A 23,917-nucleotide genomic window follows, 5' to 3' on the forward strand; every position below is an offset into this window, starting at 1 on the left:
TCCAGCCCAGAGTGTCTAGTCTGGACAGCTGCAGGGGAAGGGGAGAGAGGGAGGAACATCTCCCGCTCAGAACTTCTGATATGAGAAGCCCCACAGCAGAAGATTCAGGGAGCAGGCCCAGGCTGTGCAACCCTGGGCAGGGAGTACCCCTTTCTGAGCCCTGAGTTTCATCAGTAAACGCGGAGCAAGACAAGGGAGGATTAAGTTTGGCTGAGTAGATAAGAGGGCCCAGCCCAAAGTGGTAGCTGATTTCCTTTCAATTCCTTCGCCTGCCCGTAACTTGACCTGGGATTCCTTATACCCAAGCCAGAAAGTTCAAGCAGCCTCTCCCACCTAGTCCCCACCCTACCCCACCCTCTCACCCCCCACTCCCCAGTCCACACATGCCTTCCATGGTGCCTGCCACCAAGCGCACCTGCTCCCCATGACTCACCCAGGCTTAAGCACGACACTCCTGGTGGATGGCAAACACTAATCCACCCCACCTCCCCGCAGCAGCCTCCTCCACCCCACAGCTCTGCAGAGGCCCTGCAAGCCACCCCCTTACCCTGCCCCTCTTTGGCAATCAGAGGGCAAAATGGTAGATCCTGTGGAAACTAAACATCAGCTATGAGCAGTGGCAGCCCCCACTAGCAGCCCTAATGCGCCTGACATTCCTGGCATAGAGCCTGGGAGACAGCCCACTCTACAAAGAGGTCCAGAGAAGGCCCACAGCCACCCCATCTGAGTGACACAGGGCCTCCTGTCATGCTGTGTGAGGCCTGAAGAGGGCGGGAACGACTCCACCCTTGGCCCAACACCCCATACCACCTGTTGAGAGATGTCAGCACAACCACCCCCAGAGCCATCACCCACCCCATCTGTCCCCTCCATGCAAGTGTGAGTGCTATTCTCAGCCCCAGGCTCCAGGACTTGGGCCATGGACGGAGGGGGGAATCTGGCCCTCCAGTGCACCGCCTCCCACAGACCCCTCATCAGCTGCTGCCTTAGCTCAGTGGGGGAACAGCCTGCGTGCAAGAGCAACCAAGCATGGGCCCAGCCCACAGCTCAGCAGAATACAAACCCAGAGCCGGGGGAAGAGAGGGTGAAGTACCCACATGGACTGGAGCCAAGAAAGTTCAGCCCTGGGCACCCACAAGCTCCACAAGGAGACTCTGCTTCCTCATGATGTCAGCCCATGTTGGCCTTTCACATCACCTCTTCCAGGCAGGCTTCCCTGACTCCACCCCAGCCACAGGGACTCACTTGCCCCTCCGGATGGCCTGAGCCCTTCGCATATTTCTGTTTCTATCAGAGAAGCTCGACCTAAATATGCAAACAGGTCATTCATTTATTTCACCAACTGGAATCCTCCATGTCCACATCTGTGAAATTGTAACTATTAAACAGTACTTAATGGAGATAAGATACGTGATATTTTTTCCAAACACATTATTGCTACTATTTTGGTTCTTGTTATTTTTGTTATTCAAAGGAGCAATGCCCACGATCACTTTTAAATAACTCATACCCAGTCCGGCCCACCAAAGTGCAGACAACTCACACTTGGCCCAGGATTCAGTGGGAAGGGGGAGACTCAGCCTGGCCCCTGTGCTCACTCCCAGGCCTTCATCAGCCCAAAAGCTGTGCTCGAGACTTCCCTGCCTCAGCCCTGGACTGTCCACAAATCCCCAGTACCTGTGAGAGCACCACAGGGACCCCCAACTTCACAGATGGGGAATCAGTGGGTGAGGACTGGCTCATTCAGTGCTCCCCAGCAGACAAGGACTAGTTCCACGGCATTTCAATAGAGGAGGCAGGGGGTAATTTGGGAAGGAACCTGAGGGGAAGGGGTGTTTGACTACTTGGTAAACCGGTAAGCCGGTAATCTGGTAGAGAGTGAAGGCTGGGGTCAGGGAAGCAAGAGGGACTACCAACGGACTGGGGGACGTCACATGGCTGCCCCTGCCCCTGGGAAATGGAATGAATATTCAGGGGCTTTTGCAGGCTTCCTTCTGCTGATCCTGCATCCTGTTTTTCTGTGCTTCTGGGGGGAGGTTAGAAAAATAGGGTGGGCAATGGGCAGGCTGAACAGGGAGGCACCATCCCCCCAAGCCCCAGCAGACACAGGAGGTCAGTGCACAGGACCAGAGCCCTGGCGGCCTCCCTGTTGCTAGGGACAGCTGGGGGGATGATGTGGGGCCCACCAGAGGCCTAGGCACGTCATCACTTTCCAGGTCTCAGAGTCCTACCTCTGAAATCAAAGGAGGGAAATAAGGACCAAGTGAGCATGAAAGGCCTGTCCATCTCAGCTTCCCAGGGCTCATGCAGACCGCCAGCCCTGGAGTCCCTGTCTAACCAACTAGGGAGGGACCCCAGGATCTGGCCCACATCCCTCCACTCAACACATCTAGGCTCCCACCAAGGTTCCAGAAGGGCTGAGACAGTGAGGACAGGGAGGTGCGGCAGAAACCCACACACACACAAAACCATAGCCAACACCAGAACACCCTCTGTGCCTGTTGGAGAGGGGTTCATGCCCACCTCCCCTTCCTCCCCTGGGGCTCTCCTTACCAGAAGAAACACAATTAAACACGGAGGGTAAGTTGAACAGCCAGACAGAATTATAAATCCTTTTTTTAAAAAAAAAATGTTTTTAAATCATGGGAATGTGCCCAAGGAGGCACACAGGAAAGATCCGAGTAGAGCAAGGCCTAGGAATGGACACCCGATCCCAGATTCTGAAGGTCGGCCCCTGGCCTTCCCCTGCTATAGCTCTGGACACTTCTGGATCATCTAAACGCTGGAAAGGATTCTGTTGCCTACAGGGAGAGGAAATCAGAGTGGGAGAACTGAAAGAGTGGGAAATAAAGGGGGGGGGGTCCATGTTGTCCCCCGGCGTCCCACCCCTGCCCTCATGAGGCCATCTCCAGGCAATGCCTCCTTCCTTCCTTCCTCCTTCCTTCCTTCCTCCTTGGAGGCCTCAGACCCAGCATTCCAAGCTGGGCTGGACTTCTGCACCACCAATGGCCCAGGATGGCCCAACAAGACACACACAAAATGCCAAGGCACAGTCAAACACCCACACCCACCCAAGGCACCTCAGCACCCCCACCCCAGAATAGAGCTGGGTCCACAAGCTGGCATCCCAACTTTCAGTGTCCTTGGTGTGAAATGGAGACACCATTCTCCCATTTAATCCTCACAAATAGGAAAACCGAGGCTCAGAGGGGATAAGTAACTTGCCCAAGGTCAAGGGCTTGAGAGGAACAGAGCTGAGATATGAACCCGAGCCTCTCACCTTGCCACAATATATGAGGTACTATGCAAAACATTCACCATTGCTTCTGCACTGGAGCCTCACACTCCAACTCACTTAACATTAGGTGTCTACTACGTGCAGGTGCCCGGGTCACAGATCCACCATGGGACCAGCCTCCACCCTCAAAGACTCTGGATCTAGTGGGGAGGATGGTTACCCCATTCTACAGAGAAGCAAACCAAAGCAGGAAGGATTAAGTAGCTAGACCAAGTCCTAGATAAAACAAGGAGACCAGGAGCTAGAATCCCGGGACTCAGGGTGTGCTGAAAGCACTTGACTGCCTGGAGGCTTCTCTCTCTACCGCATTGCTCAGGAGCAGCACTGCACTGGCTGCAGAATGTGTTGGCGGCCTCCCCAGCTCTCCTAGGGTGCACAACGTCCAGGGTGACCTGTGAGTGCAGCCGCACAAAGCAGGGATGCAGGCACTGGATGCTGTCCTGCCGCTGACCGTGGGTTTCCCACAGTGCTGACTCAGCTCTCCCTCCAGGTAGCTTTTGCAGTGCCCTGGGCCAGAGGTGCCAGGATCAGACGCCCCTCCCCCCACACCCACGGCCCCCGGTCCACCAGATCCAGACAGAGCCTCCCCCAGCGTCCTCAGGAAGGGCCCAGGACCCTGCCTTGGTCGTGGCCTCCTCCAGACCCACAGTCCACTCAACCAGGAGGGCTAAGTGGTCAACTTGGGGAAGGTGGTGACATTCTAGCTGAGCCAAGTCCACTGCCCGAACAGACTGCTAAACTGTCCTGTTCGGTGCGGAGGGGATGCAAATAAATAACACACTAGCTTAGTTTCTATTTCAGAAAAATAACAGTTATTTGTGTCCTGTCCCAAGTTTAGTAAATGTATCCAACTAATTGTGGATTTTGTTTCTCATTTTGAATCAGGACTCAGCTCACACCCTAGCCATTAGCTCATTCTTAAGTGTTCCCTGCCCCAGGATCCCCCAACTCTTTCTTCATGGGAGGTGTGAGCTATGGGGCCTGTGCTCAGCTCTACCTTTGGGTTCCCTGATCAGGCCAGCTCTGTCCAAATCTGACCCTCTAGGGTCCCTAGATTCCTGGGGGCAGCCGGGTTCCCACCTCCCTCATGGAGTGGGTTGGTGGACACCTGGCTATGAGGGAACCCCAGACTCAGGGAAGGGCTTGCTCTGCAGCTTCAACTTCTCCTCTGATGTGACAGCCTCCTGGGGCAACCAAGAATTGGCTTCCCCACCACACACAAACACACACACACAGGGCACAGGCATGAGCATTTATCTGCACTTTAGTATTCTCCCCCTGGGGGAGCCTGACTGATCTGACTGGCTCAGTAGCTAGAGCTCTTGACCTCAGGGGTCGTGAGTTCAAGACCCTTAGGTGTGGAGATCATTAAAAAAAAAAAAAGTCTCTCCCCACCCCTGGATTCAGGGATGAGGGTGGCGGCAGCACCTGGGAAAGGCCAACCTAGAGCCAAGTCTGATAGCAGGAAGGGAGGAAATTCCAGGGTTTCCCTGAGCCTCGGTGCTCTCATCTGCCAAATGGAACCATAATCCAGTCCTGCCTACCTCATAGGTCAGCAAGACAATGAATCAAATGAAAAAAAGGTGGGTGGGAGGGTTCTGCATAAATTACACAATGCCACAAGGATAAAAAGACTTTGTCACCCTCCCACCCCCAACCCTCTGGAGCCAGCTGGACCTAGCACAGACACAGCTCTGCCCCCAGCAGCATTCACCTTATCTCACTAAGAAGAGGATCTCATGCTTCTCAAATTCCCAGATGGGCACACTGAGGTTTGGGGGCCGAACTAGGGTTCAAGCCAGGTCTCTAAAGCCTGTGCTCTTCTGTTGCACATTAGGCTCCCTGAGTGGAATGATGGGAGACCCCTCACCTCTGTCCCCCTGCTCCACATGCCTCATCTGGTCCCTGGAAGCACAGCCCACCTGGAACCCTGCGTCCTTCCCTGACCTCATTCAATGGGGCTCTGGCTCAGGGGCCTCTGACTTCCCTCCTCGAGAAGATGACACCACGACGTCCCCGTTCAGCTTTTTCAACCAGCACAGGAAAAAAGAGGGAAAAAATGTATACCGCAGTTCAACTTCAAGAATCCTCTCATAAGCAAAACAAATAGTTCAAAACACAAAAGCCAGAATGGTCCCTACCTGTGGGTTCACAGGGGCTTCCCCAAAAGCTCCCCAGGAAAAAAACCCATGTGCCAGTGCCCACCAGGGACCAGGCATTGTCACATCACTTCCTCTTGTTCCCAGGTACAGAGGAGGAAATGGGGGCGCAACTTGCTCTGGACCTCAGAGGAGCCAAGTTGTCACCGGGGCCACACTCCACTTTCTCTGTTAGGGTCTGTCTTCCTCCCATACACACCTCTTAAACACAGATCAATCTGTCCTCTGACCCTGCCCAGCTGCGAGTGTTCCGGGGCCCCGGGTTAGCATTTGCATCTACCCACCACCTGTATCTGCCCTGGAGATAGTGAACATGTCCTGGCAGAGCGGATGTTAACCCAGAGCAGAGAAATAGGGCACCATGGCAGATGGGAAGTGGGAAGTGGGGGTCCCCTTGAGGGGCCTCTCCCGGCCCAGGTCTCCTGTGCCAGGTCTGTCCCTGGTGCCCAGTGGCGGGCCCAGGCTCATCCAGTCCTCAGGCACGTTGGTGACGGTCCTGGGGAGATGCTGAGCTGACCAAAGGGTCCAAAGAAAGTAGCAGCAGCTGTTGGAAAAGGGGCCAGTCTGACAAAGGCTCTGCTGTCACCTGATACCCCCATCCAGCCCCACGGCCTCTGATGGCTCCTCCAGCCACAGGCCTGAATGGAAACCCCAATGAGCCAGAGCTGCCCCCAAGCCTCCTTCCGTGCATTACTAACATTACTGTTCCTGTTGTCCACTCCTCTCCCAGCAGTCTGCACTTAGAGCCAGAGGCCCCCACCTGCTGGCATGACCCCTCCTTCCCTGAGGACGCTCCTCTTCTGACGACCCTCCCCTGCTCTGACCCAGGAGCTGGGGGACCCCCACATGGCCATCTCACAAGTGGCCTGGCCACGAAGGGCAGAGCACACAGGGTACCTGGAAGAGGGGTGAACTGATGCACTGAGGGCCTCTCCCAGCTGTTAGGCTCTCCAAACTTAGCAGTGTCACCCCCCCCAGTGCCACCTTGGGACCCCAAAACAAAGAAGCAGGTGCACATGTGGGGTGGGGAGTGTAGGATGTTATGTCTTTCTAGCAAGCCTGGGGAACAGACATCACCCAGACCTGTGATCCCAGCCCTGAAGGGTAGACTCCAGGACGGTAGCCCAACCCCAGACCCCCTTGTGTCTTCCTGGGCACAGCCAGATCCTAACCTGGCCAAGCCTGAGGACATTCCCTCAGGACTCAGGACTCACCCCCTCACCCCGGGGCTCCTCCTTTTCCTCAGAAAGCCGGGGGTTTCCTCGGCCCTGGACGGTGAGACACCGGGTTCTCGGCTAAGCCCAGACTGGAAGACAGACAAATAGACAAATGGCTCAGGCAGCACATGAGGAAGGAAGGTGAGCAGGCTGAGGCACATAGGGGTCTGGGGTCCCTCCTGGCCCTCCGGGGCCTGTTCTCCCCCGACCTATCCTTTCAGTCTCGGGCCTCACTAGACCACCCTCACTCACACACATTCCAGCCACCCCAGACAGGCTACCAGAAACATCCCTGTCTACCCCACAACCCACCTTTTCTGCCTTTCAAATCCAGCTCAGGGTTTGAAAGTGCCTCCTCCAGGGAGACTTCCTGATAGCCTAGGCTGGAGGAGAAGTACTTCAGGCACCAGCACCCTTGCTTTGATCTCTCCCTACTGCTGTGATGGGCCCTGGGAGCTCCTTGAGGTCAGGGGCAGGTTCTCTCTTGGTACACCAAGCACCTCAGCATCCTGTCCCACAGTGGGCAAGCCACAAACAGGGGAATGACAGAATAAATAAGGTCACCACAACCTGAGGGAACTAATTCAATGTAAGCTGAAGCATCTAAAACAAGGAGCCAGCAGGGATGTCCCTACAAAGGTGCCCTGGGAGCTCCAGACAGGGAGGCCTGCAGGGGCCCAGGAGGCCCTGAAGCCCTGGCCTGGCACCAGCCGTTACGAGTCCCTCCCTGCAGCCATGTGGTGGCGGGTGCTGGCAACCGCCCACTCACTCCCCAGCCCATGGGGCTCAGCCCAGAGCCACTGCAGCCCTCGCACTGCAGAGGCAGGCAGGTCTGCATCTCTCCACCCTTCTGCAGAGGCAGCAGTGGGGGGCTGGCCCATGGCCCCAGGCTTGCGCACCGCATGTGAAGCACAAGAGCCCAACCCCAGGGCACCCCGGCTCTCTGTTCCCTGAGGCCACTGTCTGCAGCCAGGCTCCAACTCCCCGTCTTGGCGTATGCTGGGGCTCCAATCCTACCCCATCGGCTGGGCAGCAGGGCTGAAAGGGAGGTCCAGAAAGCGGAGGGAAGAAGGCCTGCAGACAGTCCAGCGGAAATGGGTCTGAGGGCAGCAGCTCACTGGCCCTAACAGTGAAGTCATGGGTCCAGCAAACCATACAGACCCCCAGGTCAGCGATCCCTGGCATTTCTGTCACCCAAAAGCTGTTCCCAGTTGGAAGAAGGCTCTGGCAGAGAGAGGGGTTAGGCCAAGCCCTCTCTGGCATCTGGCCTAGAGCCAGGCAGGGCTCCTCAGCAGGGCCCCAGCCCACTCTTGAGGACCTCAGTTTCTGGGACCAAGTGCTGCAGCCCCCGTCTCAGGGAAGCTCCACCAGAGTCCTAGGCCATTTTACTGTGGGAGACGGTACTCTGCAGTGATGCCTAAGTCCCTCAGAAGGTGACTATGGCAAGGGGGAGGTGCCCCAGCCATCCGACTCTAAGTCCTGAGCTCTAACTATGGCCTCTTCTGCTCCCTAAAGTCCTGAAGTCCTACAGCCCCAGCTGCCCTTCCCCACCCACCACGCACCCTGAAAACCCAGGGGATCTCCCAGGCCTCTGCCAGCCCTGCCTGAGGAGTCCGTGCATCCTTGCGAGCACACACCCAGTGCACTGAGCTGGGAGAGGCCACGGCCACTGCAGGAGGCAGGACCCACCCTCAGGAAGCAGATACTCTAGGGGGCTGGTCCCAGGCTACCATGGCCCAGACTCAAGCCTGAACCCAGGAGAGCTGCCTTCCCACGCCACACAGCCAGTCTGCAGTGGCGGGCAGCAAGCTCCCCAGGGGCAGTGGGTCCCAGACTTTTAGATTCCACTCCATGAAAAGACTTGAGAGAGAGAGAGAAAGAGAGAGTGAGAGAGAGAGAGAGAGAGAGAGAGAGAGAGAGAGTGTGTGTGTGTGTGTGTGTGTGTGTGTGTGTGTGTGTGTTTGGTGTCTGTGTATGTGTGGTCAATCGCATGACTATTTCTTCCCCAAGAACATTAAGAAATAACTAGTACTAACATTATTTCATAAAAGAAACACTGTTGCAACAACTTAAACAAGAGTAGACAGACTCTCTTAATAAAGGGGGTTTGTTTATACTGAATGAATTGGATGCAACTTTTATGTTTGGGAAAACACATATACTCACATACACACCACATTGCCTCCTTTGTCCTCATTTTCTTGCAGAAACTCTTGCATTAGACTGCATCAGGAAACCTCAGGCCATCCCCTCACCCCAGAGCCCACCACACATCCCAAAAGGATAGAGGTCACACACAGGTGAGAATCTAGTGGGGGACGAGGGCCCTCAAACCTCCTTTAATGGGGGAAGAAGACCCCTCCTTTAATTTGGGGACCCAAATCTATCAAATGATCCCCCTCATAGGCAAGAACTTCTTGGTCAGGAGGGGTCAAGAAAGGTCACTAGAGATTCCTATCTCATTTGCATGGTTCCACCAGAGATGTGGTAAGCCAGATAGTTGACTGGGAGAGCCCATGGCCAAGTCACACCACTGCTCAGCCTCAGTTTCTTCACCTGCTCAATGGGAGTCATCATGACCTCACCTGGCTGAAGTCGGGATGAGAATTTTTACCAAGCAGGTATAGAATAAACCATGGCTGTTATTGCTAAGTTAATATTTGACAAAGGCTTCCCTTAGAGCAAAAAGAATGTGCCTTTCCTTTTTCAACTGCCCAACCCTGACCCCTATCAGCCCTCAGCACAGAGCCAGCTCTGCTGCTCAGTCCACAAATGGGTGGCCTCCTTGGGAGATGGCAGCCTCTTTGGGGAGGCCCCAGACACCCCAGGTACCAGCCAGTTCCCACGAGAGGGCTCCTTCCATGGCACAAGAACAGCCCTCTGGGGACCGATGAGCCCTGCCCTTTGCTTCTGACCACCAAATCTGCATAGCATGCTGCATGGCATTTGTCCCCTACAGCAGGTGAAGAAGCAGGCTCAGAGAGGTGAACCAGACTTGCCCAAAGGCAGGAAGGCCTGGGGAGCAATGCAAACTCAGTTTTCTAAAAAGTCTTACAAGTGCCTGCCCCCAAGTCTGGGCCATATTCAGTGCCTCCCTCTTCCTCTTTCAGGGACCCCCTGCTCTCCATCCTCCAATCCTACATCCAGAACCCCTGCCCAGGCTCCTCCGAAACTGTCCAGGCCTGTCCTCTGTCAGTGCCCTGCTGAGTTGTTTTAACATTGGGATCCTTTTCTTTGTACCTTTAATCCGAAAAGGAGACTTGCCAAAGAGGCTCCAGAAAAACACAACATACCAGGGTGACATCCAACAGAAAGCCCTCTTCCCCCAGGTGCCCTCTTACCTGGAGAACAGAAGCTTCCACTCAGCCTCTCTCTAGCTGATCCTATGAACTGCGTGAGCACCCACGTTCACAACACCACCTGAGCCCTCAGCAGGGGCACTACGGATGCTCAGGAAAAGCTGCACCCATTAATCAGACTCCCCCGAGGAAAAGTGAAGGGCCACCTCCTGCTTCACTAGCTGCCAGCATTTCCCCCCACCCCACCCTCACCCCCACCCTCGCTCCCTGATGGGTCAGTTCCCTGAGGGTAGGGTGTGGTTTTGTTCAGTCCTATACCCTCTGTCCCTAGAAGAAGGCCCAGCACCTAGAGGGTGCTCAATGTTCATTTCATGAGTAGAAGAATGAATAAGCAACCCCCATCACTCTACTGACCGCCAAAGTGAAGAAGCCCAGAGTGAGGGGAGGGGGGGACTTACTTGGAGCCACCGAGTTTATGTGTAAGATGAGTTAAGATTCACTCCAGAACTGTCTGATTCCCTCCCCTGCTCTAGGCTGCCCCTCTATGCGCACACGTGTACGCACACGCACATACACACACACGCACCACCGCCGCCACCACTACCCTGGCACTGAGCATCATAAGCCCTGATCAGCTAGGGCTCAGCAGGGATTAGCTGTCTATAGAGGCCTGAAATGGACACTCACAGGGGCAGGGTTGGGAAGCAGGACTAGGCAGGGATGGCAGGCTCCTGGGTGGCTTCATCGTACGGCCCTGCCCCACAGAGCAGGCATCTAGGGAGCACTTGCCATGTGCTGGGCCCTGTCCAAGGCTTTACTCTCCAAAACCAGTATGTGCAGAGGAACCATTATTGCCCCAGTTTATACATGAAGGTCCTGCCACTTGCCCATAGACAGGGAACTGAGGACTGCCTGCCCGCCTGCCAAGCCCACGCATGTTTGTCTCTCCGACGTGCCCTTGTACTCTCTTCTGTGGTGAGAAAGAGGCCTAATGCTGAGAGTAGGCCCCAGGGATCCTAGAACCTGATGGAAACAGAACCAGGCAAAGCCTGGCCTTGGGTTAAGGCAGCAGGGAGGGAAAGAAGCATTCTCTTCATATTGTCCAAGTCACACAGCTTGTAAGGGACAAGTTGGATCAAGATTGCCCACTCCAGAGGCAGGGACCTGGTTGGCTGCCAGAAATCAGAGGTGGAAAGGGGGCCCCTGATGGGGTCATCTGCGAAGAAGAGAGAAGAGTTCAAACCTCGGCTTCTCTGAGAATCCAAGAGATACAAAGATTTACCCACAAGACTTGATCAAATATGGCCCAAATCTACCACCCAGCCACCCCTCACCACTCCCAACTGTGCCCCTTTTCTTCAAAGGAACTAATGGCCTCCTGTGTTCACTCTCATCCTGCACCTTGGCCCACATGGACCCTTCCGAAACACCTTCTCCATGTCCCATGCAGCCCAGGAAGCACACCCTTCTCTGCACGCCCCTGGGCAAAACAGCCTTGGCCTCCCTCTGAGTCCAGGCATGAGCCAGCAGACTCTCCTAGGTGGGGACTCAGCTCCCCACTGGGCCCCAGCCCAGCCAGGGCACACTGGAGCTCGGGAAAGTCTAGAGGCCATGTTTCCACCCTCTCCATGCCCACATTCCCCAGCCAAATGTCTCCCGAGTCCCCACAGACACCCTACCAGAGATGATGGCTAGCTCAGAAGCCTTCCCTCAGCGAGCAAGGTGAAAGACCTACACCGATAACTCAGATTCAGGGAGAAGTTGCTCTGAGGGAAGAGGTCAGAGGGAAGAGACACAGAGCAGGGAGGTAGAGAGAGGCGGAGGAAAAGGTTACACTGGGTGGGGTGTGGGCAGAGAAAGAGGGGCAAGAAGAGTCCTCAGATACCCAGGGACAGAGAGAGGAAAGATGTGGAAAGAGAAATGCAGAATATGGGGGGAGCACAGGCCCTCCCCCAGACCCGGATGGGCCCCCTTCCAGGGCACCTGCTCTTCTGTGCCATGTGGATCCTCTTACGGCTGTCGTGAGGGTAAGGATTGGTTGTACAGGCCTGGCTCCAGCTGAAGCCGATGGGACTACTTTGTTAGGAGACCTTGACCAGCAGACGAGCATGGTGCCATCATGGCCATGTGTCAGGGTCCTATAAATAACTGCCATTGCGCCTTCCCTCTGCTGGGCATCTACTCCAACTCGCCAGCCCTGGGCCCTGCCCCCTCCCAGCTGGGCCTCCCCACTCGCACCAGGCTTGGGGCCTGCCATGAGGGAGAGAAAGAGTGCATACTCCCACCCCTGCCAGAGCCTTCTTCCTTTGCTCATCATCAGCCCAGCTCTGGCCCCCCTCTGTGAGGACTCCTAAGCAGTGGGCCTCAGGGGCAGGGCCCAGCAGGCCAGAATCCACCCCCACCACAGCTGTCCCTTCTCCCCGATCTGCCCCTCCCCCAAAGGGCCCAGGCAGCCAACCTCTAATCCTCTGTCATCTGACCCAGGCTCCACCCTACATTGGCTCTGCCCAGTCACCCTACTGAGGCCCAAAAATGGACAAAGTCATTCACAGAGGGTCCAACAAGCCAAACGTAATAGGAAGATGACATGACGCCCAAGCTAAAGGCCCACGCTCTGCACCCCAGCACTCTGGGGGCAGCCAGGGGCTAGCAGGCGAGAAGTGCGGTGCATACTCATACCCTGGTGACCCTTCCAATACACTCTTATGTCTCCTCAGGGCCAGAGGCTGTGGGACCTTTCGACAGTAAGCTCCACAGCAATCAGAGCCTCACACATCCCGCTCTGCACTGCACCCAGGGCTCTGCCCAGGACCAGGCACACACCACATGTCCAAGGCAGGATTTGCTGAAGGAGGGAAAGCAGAGGAGCACACAGCACAAATCAGCCCACCCACAGGCCTGCATCAGGGCTCCCCAGCCAAGCCCCCAAATGCTCTTTTGTTTGTCCATAAACAGTCACTCTGCACCTGCTGGGGCCAGGTAAATGCCTGGATACACACACAGATCTGCCCTCCCCTCAGGGGGAGCACCCAGACCAGTGATGCAGGGTCAGGGTAGGATGAGATGGTAATGCCAAGCCAAGACCCATGGAGAGACATACTCAGCGGGGGACACAGGAGAGCTGGCCCCATGGGCACCAGAGGGCAAACTTTCCTTGACCCCATTGTCACCCTCTGAGTCCTGGTGGATATTTGGGCTGAGAGGGGAAACTGGGAAAGAAGAAAAAGAGAGATGAGGCCCTCCTACCTATGGGGATATTATCCAGGCCCCACACCAAAGCTACTGCTTGTCCCTGGTCAGGAAATGCCCTCCTATGGCAACACAACTGGAACTGTCCCTATTACTCATTGGTTTGCCTGAGACGAGGCAGGGGCAGGGGTGTCTGTGAGACCACTGGCAATGTGAGTTAGACGGGGTCCTGAACACCACCAAAAGATGCTGGGGAGTTGACCCATGCTGCAACAAACTCTGAACCACAAGAGGGCAAAGGGGAGAGGCTGGTGTGCATTGAGGCCTCGGGCTTCCCCAGAAGGGGGTACTGCAGCAGGGCCAACAAAGGAGAGGACTGAAAGAAGGCTACTCTCTGGCTTCTGAGAATAGGGGAGGGTTTCTTAACCAGTGCGCGGTGCCAGAGGGGAAGACAACAGCAGTACCACTAAACAACTCCAGTCCCCTGCAGCTCAGGCTTGCGAAGGGCCAGCCTTTGGCCAAGGCCAGGCCAGCATCCATGGCCGATCAGCTGCCAGCCAACTGTCCATGCCACAGACCAGGAGCTAAAGAGAGAGCGGTGGCAGCAGCTCAGTGGGGTCAGTGATGACATATTGCCACTTACAAGGAGGGGACAAATCTCATGCCTACTGCCCCTGAAATTAGCGAAAGATGCTGCCGCAGAGACAAGACAACCAGGGCAAAGGGGACACCAAAAGAGCAAAGGGGAGCCAGAGCAGAGTAGGACATCAGTGGAGTGGGGGCGGGGAACTTGTCTCACCTAACCTGCTACCCATTCATCTTCCTTAGCCCCTAAGGAGCAGGAAGTCGGCTTAGCCCAGAGCTGCCAGCTCCAGGCACCTAGTGGATTACCCGGTCCTGGGCAGGAGGAGGATGGGGGGAGGAAGCAAGGGCAGCAGCATCTGCCCCTCTCCACCACCACCAGAGCTTATTGAAGTCTACCCAGCCCCCAGCCAGTATCTGCGGTGCTCTAATCCCTCCTCCCGCCTGGGGCAGGAGGTGGGGGAGGAGGGTCGGTAGGAAGGGTATACAGCTGCCGGAGCAGGCCAGATCTGGAGCTTGGCTGATGGCCCTAACCTCCATGCACACCACCCATCTCCTTAGGCTGGGACTACAAGGATGAGCAGCGGGACTCGAAGGGAGGCGCTGAGGAAGCTCTAACCGACCCCCCCCCCACACACCATCACGTGACTGCATCCTTAGGGAGCCCGAAGGTCTCAGCTGCAAAAGTCATTGTTTATAAACAGCCACAGTCTGGTTGGAGGAGGCCGGCCTGTCCTCGGGTTCCCACTCTTGCCTGAGTGTCGGGTGGGAGAGACTCCGCTGGGGGGCACTGGGGGACCACCCTGGCTGGAGCACAGAATCTGCAATCCTAGATTTCAGAGTCCCAGTCGGCAGGGGAAGTGGCGTCAGCAGCTGGCGTGATCCAATTCAATGAACCAGAGGTGGCTTGGGATAGAAAGCTGAACAGGCGCGGACCCCCGCCCGCCAATACTGCATTTCCTGCACTGTCAGGGTGCCACGGGAAGCCCAGGCTCCATCCCCTTCGCCTGCTGCCGGTTGCTGTAGACACTGAGGGGTCGGGTTTCCTGCGGCGCCCCCCACGCCCCCGGTGTGGCCCCAGCTCCTTCGGGCCAGCTCCCCACCCAGGTGGTGGGCTCCCGGAGCCGAAGCCACCACCCCCTTCACAGCCGCGGGAAACGCAAAGCCTGGGCTCGGAGGAGGGCACCTCCCGGAGGGGCGCGCAGTGCTGTGCTCCCCGGGGACCCGGCCGGAGCGTCCAGGCCTCCGGCACTTCTCAGGAAAGGAAACCCGATCCCTCCTTCAGCCCGCGGGGACAGAAGGTGGAAAGGCGGGTGGGGAGGAGGAACGGCGGGCGCAGGAAGCGCCCAAAGGCCTGGAGCTAGACCGCTGGCACCCGAGGGCTGAGGGACAGCCTCGGGATTCCCGGAGCAGAGCGGCCCTGGGACACAAGGGGCAGGCTCCCTCCCCCTAGCAAGGGCCCAGCCCGCGTGGCCCGCGCAGGGCTGGGGTACTAGGGGCGCCACCTCGCCTCCCAACCGCCTGGCCCTCGGCCTCCAGGGCAGGATTTACTGGACCTCGCGCCCGAAGAAGAGCGTGGGCCGCCTCTTCTCCGCGGACAGGCGGAGAATATACAAAGCTGGGGGTGGGGAGAGCGGGGGGGTGAGGAGGAGGGGGTGAGAGGACAGCTGCGCCCTCTTCTGCCCCCGCTGGGGGTGGGGAGACAGAAGACGCGGACGGGAGAGGCGCCCAGAACGTCGGGGGCCGCAGCCTATGGAGCCCCGAAGGCCCTCGGCAGCGGTCGTCCGGAGGTGACAGCGCCCGATCCCGGGTGAGGACCAGCCCCAGCGGGGGGAGGGACGGGAAGGGGGGTACAGGTGGCTTGGACCGCGCGGAGGCCGGGGATCGGGCTCGCTCACCTTCTCTTGCGCGCGCGTGAGCTTCTTCTGCACGTTGCTGGCGATCTTCCCTGCCGTCACCCCCTTGCTGCCCATCTCAGCCATCGCGGCTCAGGCCTGGCCTCCCAGCCCCCAGCCCCTAGCCGCGCGTCCGGCCCCGGCTCCAGCTCCACGCTGCGCGCTAGACAGCTGAGCCGACTGACGGAGGCGGAGCGTGCGCCCGGCGAGCGAACGAGGGGGCGAGCGACGCGGGGACCCGAGGAGGGACGGACGGAGGGAGGGGCAGGGAGGAGGGGCCGGGCCTCGGACGGCGGTCAGCGCCCCCCGCCCGCCCCCTCTGGACTAGACTCTGCCTTTTAAAGGGCCATTGCGGGCCCCGGAACGCTTGGCTAAGAAGGAGGGAGCGGTGCGCGCGGATGTCGGGAGCTGCGGCGAGTGGGACTCCTGGGACACTCCTATGACACCGCCCCGGGGCGGAGACTAAGATGCCGGTCCTCCCCAGAGAGGAGGCCACTTTGAAACCAGTGCGTTCAAAGACCAGGGTTTAAGAGCGACGATTGGTGCGTGTCCCTGGAATCAGAGAAACACCGGCTGCGAGCGCGCGGCCGAAAACCGCTTTCCTGCCTGGAGCTGGGCTCTGGCCTCACGCCGGACGTTCTGCCTCCTCCTGGCCTATAGACTCACCGGTTTCCACCTGGGTTCTCTGGGGGCCTCTGGGACAACTTCACATCTCTGTCCCTGGCACCTAGTTCCATGCCAACCAGGTTCTCCATCTTAGCATTTGCTGAGAGTTATTATTATTACTACTACTAGTACTGTTACTACTACTACTATTTAACATTACTAAGCGCTTACTGTGTGCCTGACACTCAGCTAAGTGCCTCCACGACAGCCCTAAGAGGTGGGTGCTATTATCATTCCCCTTTTACAAATGAGGCACATGGGGCACCTGGGTGGCTCAGTGGGTTAAGCCTCTCCCTCCTGGGATCAAGCCCGCCTCGCTCAGCGGGGAGCCTGCTTCCTCCTCTCTCTCTCTCTCTCTCTGCCTACTTGTGATCTCTCTCTCTCTCTCTCTCTCTGTCAAGTGGATAAATAAAATCTTTAAAAAGGGGGGGGGGGGCGCCTGGGTGGTTCAGTGGGTTAAAGCCTCTGCTTTCCTTTCGGCTCAGATCATGATCCCAGCGTCCTGGGATCCAGCCCCTGCTTCCTCCTCTCTCTCCCTGCCTGCCTCTCTTGCCTACTTGTAATCTCTGCCTGTCAAATAAATAAATAAAATCTTTTTTTTTTAAATAATGAAGCACAGACTGGCCTGAAACCAAATCTCTTGATTCTGCATCCCAGGGTCTCAAACACTATACTGTGGGCTGTCTTCTCTTCTGTGCTGGGGGGAAAAAAATATGATTGATGATCATTATTCAAAAAGAGGATAAAGTTATTGCTAACCAGCTCTGCCAACAAATCAATGACACTCATTCGAAATTTATAAATATATATTCAATCTACTGATTCCTCTCACACCCCTTCCCCAAATCACATCAGAGGCTTTGAAGGATGCCACAGCCCTTTGCTGTCCTGGAGGCCAAGGACAGCCCTGGAGGATTTCTCAGAGACTTGGTGGAGCTGAGTGGAGAAAGGAGTCCTGGAGGCCCTGCTGAGGACAATGGACAGAAGCCAGGGAAGGGGCCCCTGCGAGGCTCCTGGGAGGAGCAGGAAAGGCTTTGCAGATCGTACACCAAGACCCTTCCCCATACAAGTGGAGAAACTGAGGCCCAGGAGATAAAAGGTTCTGGCTTCCCTCTGCCTGGAAGTCCCCCCAAACTCTGGCTGCTCCTTCTGGTTCTTCCCATTACTGCTCAGCACCCACAGAGGATGATCATAACCTCCCTCCTGGTCTATTATTACTCCTATTTTGCAGAAAGATAGACTGAGGCTTGCTGCAGGTCACAAGAGATAAGCAGATTATCCAAACCCAGATTTTCTAGCACTAAAGCCCTCAGCTGAGACACTGAACTGCTTCCCAGAAAAAACACCAAGCACTGCACGAATGGAAAGCATTTTGTCAAAATTATTATTATAAACTCATGATCGATTCACAAGTTACAAAAACAAAACCTAAACGACCTGGCCTGAGTTGCTAAAGCAACTTTCTTCTAAAACCTCAACATGCTTTCACCTCATGGTCTCTTTTCCTAATTTTATGATTGCCATTTCTAACCATTCCCTAAGAGTGATTTCTCCCAACACTCCTCTGAGGAAAGGAGGAAAGGAGCAGAAGTCAAACTGTATTCCAGCTGGCTCCCAGGGAACAGTGGGAGATTCTGCTTTGCTGGACTTCGGTGTTTCAAAATATCACTTGACAAAAAAAAAATAAAAAAAATTATAAGCAACTTACGCGGTTATTGGCAGAATAGAATCAGTTAGCTTGCACAGCAACCGAAGGGGCCAGTGAGGGATCATTCTAAACAACCGTTACAGGGCTATAGCAACATGAAAATAATGCTTACGGTATAATTGTGAGTGAAAAGGAGAAGACCAAAAACTGCGTGCACTATCCTTGCAACCACTAAAAATAAATACAAGTGCTCATGATCCAAGACTCAAAAGGACCATGCACAAAAGAAATAGATGTGTTTAAGGTTAAAGCATTATGGCTGATTCTTTCCTCTTAATTCCCTAAATATTCCGTAATATGCTATTTGGCCTTAATAACTAAACACACACACAGCTCTATCTTTAAACACTGTAATTCTTTTTTTTTTTTAAGATTTTATTTATTTATTTGACAGGCAGAGATCGCAAGTAGGCAGAGAGGCAGGCAGAGAGAGAGGGAGAAGCAGGCTTCCTGTTGAGCAGAGAGCCTGTTTCGGGGCTCGATCCCAGGACCCTAGGATCATGACCTGAGCCGAAAGCAAAGGCTTTAACCCACTGAGCCACCCAGGCGCCCCCTAAGGAAATATTTTTGAAAATAAAATAGAACTCTCATAATACACAAGAAAAACACTAAGATCCCAATATAACTGGGCAAATAGCACAAATGGACAAGTCACAAAACTGGAGATTCAAATGATCGATAAACAGGTTTTAAAAGTTCAGTCTTAAAAAAAAAAAAAAAGTTCAGTCTTGGGGCACCTGCCTTGGGGCTCAGTGAGAGGAACATGTGACTCTTGATCTCAGGGTCATGAGTTCAAGCCCCACATTGGGTATAGAGATTACTTTAAAAAAAAACAAAAAGCAAAACTTTAGATGTCCAGTCTTACCAGGAAATTTAAAACGCATTCATTAAATCAATGAAAATATCATTCCTTCCTCCACTTTCATCAAATCAGTGAACAGTTTTTTAAATTACATTACTTAAAACCAGAAACACAGACACTCACATGCACTCTTCTGAGAGTATGACAGAAAATGGAATTTCTGGAAAGTGATCTTGCAGTATGTATTAAGATTCATCAAAATGCTTTCATTCTTCAATCCTAGAATTTCAAGTCTAGGAGATAAATAAAAATTCAGCAAAGTTTAATCACACAGACTTCTGTCACCTTAATTTATGATCATGCAAAACTGAAAACATGAGTGTTAGCTATTTATTCCCCTATTTATTACCATTGTTGCTGTTATTATTCATGTTTGCTCTGTCCCTCAGTCTCCAAACAGTTCTGAGCACCTCCTAGGTACTGGTCCTGAGCTGGGCTTGGCAGAAACGGTGGTGGGTTCCATAGGGCTCCTTTCCCAGGAGTGCACCACATCTGGGACAGGATGGGATCTGGGAAGGGGCAGGGAGGCTCTTTAAGAGAGGGATGTTGAAGACCTGAAATGGGCATTGATAGGAGAACAGGAAGGGAAACTGGTGCCTAATGGAGCCTCAAATATTAAGGCAAGAATAAATGAACAGACAAGTAAATTTGCAACGTGTTCTGGGCCTGCCTTTCCTTCTGCCCCTTCAGGGCCCAGGTCTCCCGCCCCTGCATCCCTCCAGCTCTGCACAGAAGACCGCGAGGGCCCAGCTGTCCAGCCCACTCCCAGACCTCTGCGCAATGGCCTGTTACCCTGTGCAGTTAACTATAGTACAGCAATGCAAGAAATGTCTGCCGAAACAATGTTTATGAAGTTTTTTGTGATGGGGAAATGCCACTAATGTGTTGATAGCAGAATAATGCAGAATATTAAGTTGTATATGATTCTAGTGTCAGTTGCTATCCAAATGTGTTTTGTATCTCTGGGTGGAGCAATTCAGGTGAGTTGTTTTTTTTTTTTCCTCACTTTTTTATTTTCCAAATTTTGCACAAATACTATTTTTGTGATCAGAAAGAAATGCTATTAAAAATACGAATTGAAATGAGGAAGCTGTCCCCTGGGGTAGTGGTTGGGAAACCACAATATGGCAGCACAGAAAGAGTAACCATAAAGACGAACTACGTGTGCTGTGCCTGTGTGCGTGCACAGCTGAACTCTGAGGTCTGGGAAAATGATTTTCCAAATCGCCAAAAACTCACACAAGCGGCAGTCCTCCTTTCCCTTGAAGAGAAAAAACACTGCCCGCACGTTTTCCCTCTGTTCTTCAAGAATTGAATAAGAAGCTCTCATGATCGTCATCATCATCATTGTTTTATCTTACAAAACAAGATTTTTTATTTGTATTTATATGTGACTATCAGAAGAACCCTGTGTGCAATAGCAGTAAGATTTTTGCCAACATTGTATAACGATGGGGACTCAGAGAAGATAGGGTGGGTTTACCCAAAGGCACAGGGCACAGTGTAGGTCCAAGGCTGAGATCAGTCAGCACCTAGCCATCTCCAGTGACTGGAATGGGCCAGCTTCCTACCTGCCTCCTGGCACAGCAGCCTTTGTCGCCTACAGAGATGGAGCATCCAGGAGAATCTACAGGCAGAACCAGAAGGGGATTTGTCTTTCCAAAAGCATTATTTCAGGGCAGCCTATGTGTGATCTGTGTCCAAGAAGCCCCCCCTGACAGATTATCCTCACTCCCTCTCAACCATAAAAGGCCACCAGGATATCGTAGAAGGAGCAGACAGATCTGGAGTCAAGAAGTCAGGTCCTCTGTTGACAACGTTTCCATCTGTGGCTATATTATTTAGACAGTTCAAGCCTCATCTATAATGTGGGGGTGAATCTCTTTACATAACTGTGAAACGATGAACATTATACGTAAAGCCCCTGAGGATCAAGAGGTGACCATGTAAATGATGGCTGTATATAGTGGATAGCGGATGCAATTTCATCAGCTCAGCTGATTGACCTACTTTCTTTAGGGACTCTTTCCTCATTTGGTGTGGTTTGGTGCAGCCGTGTCCCTTTGCCATTATGTGTAGGTACCCCAGGCAAGCCACTCACCCAAGCAGTAACAACTGGCTCAGGATGAGCACATGACCCAAGCAGAGCCAATCAGAGTCTTCCCTGGGCATGAAGGGATATACGCCTATAGGAAAGGAAAGTTCCTCTTTTCAGAAAACTTGCTAAGATGAGAGGATGTGAGTCTAGAGTCCTCAGGGGCCACTTTACCCACCATGTGGACAGTCCTGCCTAGAAGATGAAACTGACAAGGAGTTGGAGAGTTGGGGACAGTGAGAGAAATAGGACAGAGAGACAGATGTAACAAAATTGTTTGAGAACTTGGTTCCAATCAGCCTTGGGTCCTGCACACCCCTCAGCTCCAACAGTCTAGCTACATGAACCAATACATCTTTTTCTTGCTGAGGCCAATTGGAAGTCACTTACAATCAAAAGAGTCATGGCTAATGTGTGTTCTCATAATAATGCCCTTCTGAGAGACAACCGTATTGACTCCCTGATGTATCAAGTGAGAGTTTCTCTGAAGTGCCTCTCCCTGGTCCATCTGTATTAATATAAACCGAAAGGGGTTGGGAGGGGGGTGGATTCCAACTGAGAGTAGACACAAACCAGGAGTGTTCTGGGCAAATCAGGATGTATGAGTACCTAGTGAAGGGATAGGAGGCAAGACTAAAGGCGGAAAAGGAAGCTGAAGACATGCAGTTCACAATCAAGCTGGTGCTGAGTGGACATCTGTCCACTTTCCCCGGCCTGTGCAGCCATAATTTAGGAGATCCTTGCAGAAATGTCAGGGCGACCTTCCAGAGGAACTTTTGACAGGAGACTTGTCCCGGGATTTGCCTCCTGGTTTCCAAACCTACCACCCCAGATGTTTAGCTCCAGCCTTGATCGGATTTAACCAGGTGCTGCAGGAAGAGTCTGGGGAGTAGGGCCGTCACTGGGCCACCAAATGCCTCTGAGATATTTCCAAGGCTTCTGGGAAACAAGATTTCCAGTAAGAACCAGTTATCCCTTTTGCCACCAACAAATGAAGTCTCCAAGAGCAAAGCAAAATTTTTAAGATAATCAACTTACTTGTGCTTCTCCTCCATATTTTAAACTTTTGCTGTCATGTGTGTGGTTTGCAGTGCAGCTAAAATGTAGTAGAGCAAGAAAATGACAACATCATAGTCTTCAGAGCCAGAAGGCAGAGGCTCTGTCACTGTTAGTCATGTGACCTTGGGCCAGTCACTCCCTGTAGCTTCTAAGTGAAGCAATAATACATACAGGGCAAGGCTGAGAATTAGAGGTAACATAGGGCTTAGTGGTCTCAATAAATGGTAGTTACTATCATGACACATTTTCTTAAAGGCCAACAATTGTGTCTCTCAGTTAACCTGGACTGTGGCTGTCTTTGCGGTGAGACATAGCAGGATGACCTTTGCCAGCTTTACCGACGGACAAATAGAGATGCAGAAAAGCAAACAACCCTTTGCCCAGTGCTCCTTCAATAAATCACTGCTGACTTCCTTTGGAAATAAGATTCCAGACTTTGGAAAGGCTCACTGGAAATTTACTAGCATTGCCTTTGTATTATCTATGAAAAAAAATGGTTTCCCAAACAGAGAGCAGGGACAAAATGCCACATGCACGTTTTCAGACATTTCTAGAGTTTCATTTATTTATAAACAAACTAACAAGCTATTGGACTCTTAAGAGGGAGGATTGGGTGGTCCCTTGAAACTGAGCTTCATGTACAAGTGACCAGGAGCCCCCTAGGAAAGACATTTCAGAGCATGTAACAAAAGACTTGCAAGCATTGGCGTCCTAAGAACAGAACACAGGTTTAAGTGTGACGCTTCTCACAACAAGTGAAACAGTAAAAATTGGGAAGCAGCCTCAATATCCAAGCATGGGCTGGTTAAATGAGTAAATTTCTAAGTTTTGGCATATCTATATTTTGAATATTAAGCTCCCACTAAAAAGTGATAAATGGGACTTCCTCAGCATTTAAAAAGTCTGTTCTTTCAAAGAGACCATTATGAGGTCATTCAGTCGCATAAAATCCACTCATCATGCATACGAGGAAAGGACTTGCATTGAAAACATATGAACAACTGTTATAGCTCAGTTACAAGAAGGTAAACAACCTGTTTTAAGAGACAACAACAAAAAGGCAAGCAAATGATCTGAAGAGACCCTTCATCAAAGATTGCAAAATGCACATGAGAAGACAGTAAATTTCATTAGTTTTTAGGAAAATTCTTCTCCCCTTACACCAGATTCCTCCTTCCTTCTTTATGATGAATTTTTCTCTTCTCATCTTTTTCTCCTACTTATTCTACTCAAGTTCGTCATATGTACGTGAAACATAATTGTGGCCCAGCTGAGTGTTTTGCTTCCTGAGCATCCTTGTGTCTGCAAGCAAACACCTGGGTGGAGGGGGCCTCCCTGATGCGTGTCACCTTGTCCAGAGAGCCCCCAGTTGTGCTGGGCCTTTGAATGTACCCTTCCTAAAGTCTCATATGCATCTGCTGCCACGCCCAGCCCCCAGCCCCGTGTCTTCACCTGGCTACCCACCAACCCCTCCCCACCCTTCAGACCCAGCTCACACGTCATCTCCTCTTGCGAGTCTTCCTCCACCCACCTAACTCAGGCAGGGCTAAGTGACCCTTCTCTGCACTTCTCTGTGCCTGCTTTCTCACATACCTGATATCTCCCAAAAGTCAATCCGTGATTGTAAGGGGAAAACACTTTAGGACCCAATGCTTAATTTTGACAGTGAGCCGGGATGCATCCAATGTGCTCCTCCCAGCCTGATGGCGACCAGAGCAGAAGTAGAGGTTATGCATCTTCATGGGGAAGAATCATTTCTTTCTCAGACGACGAGCTGAGAAATGACAACCTCCTACACAGAATTGTGGTGGCCTTTGAGTGGAGGCCATGCTCCATTTGAGAACCACAGCTCCAGCTGACACTCCTGGGCAGCCGGGACTGGGTCTGG

General features: G+C 53.2%; 1 protein-coding gene across 15 annotated transcripts in view; it reads right to left on the reverse strand.

Moving 5' to 3' along the window:
- LOC111160844 (bridging integrator 1) overlaps positions 1 to 15,811 on the reverse strand; it is a 54,984-nt gene extending 39,173 nt beyond the window's left edge. For 10 of the 15 annotated variants that reach the window (XM_022524230.1, XM_022524224.1, XM_022524231.1 and 7 more), the window contains exon 1: positions 15,643 to 15,786. In XM_022524230.1, the coding sequence (XP_022379938.1) occupies positions 15,643 to 15,726 (84 nt within the window). In that variant the 5' untranslated portion in view covers positions 15,727 to 15,786. Of the gene's footprint in view, positions 1 to 15,642 lie in introns of all 15 variants that reach the window. The other 5 variants (XM_022524232.1, XM_022524229.1, XM_022524223.1 and 2 more) reach the window with 1 other exon arrangement.
- Positions 15,812 to 23,917: the final 8,106 nt, after the last annotated feature.

The sequence above is a fragment of the Enhydra lutris genome, unplaced genomic scaffold (genome assembly GCF_002288905.1).
Source record: "Enhydra lutris kenyoni isolate GAN:26980312 unplaced genomic scaffold, ASM228890v2 scaffoldscaffold78, whole genome shotgun sequence".
Taxonomy (NCBI): Eukaryota; Metazoa; Chordata; class Mammalia; order Carnivora; family Mustelidae; genus Enhydra; species Enhydra lutris.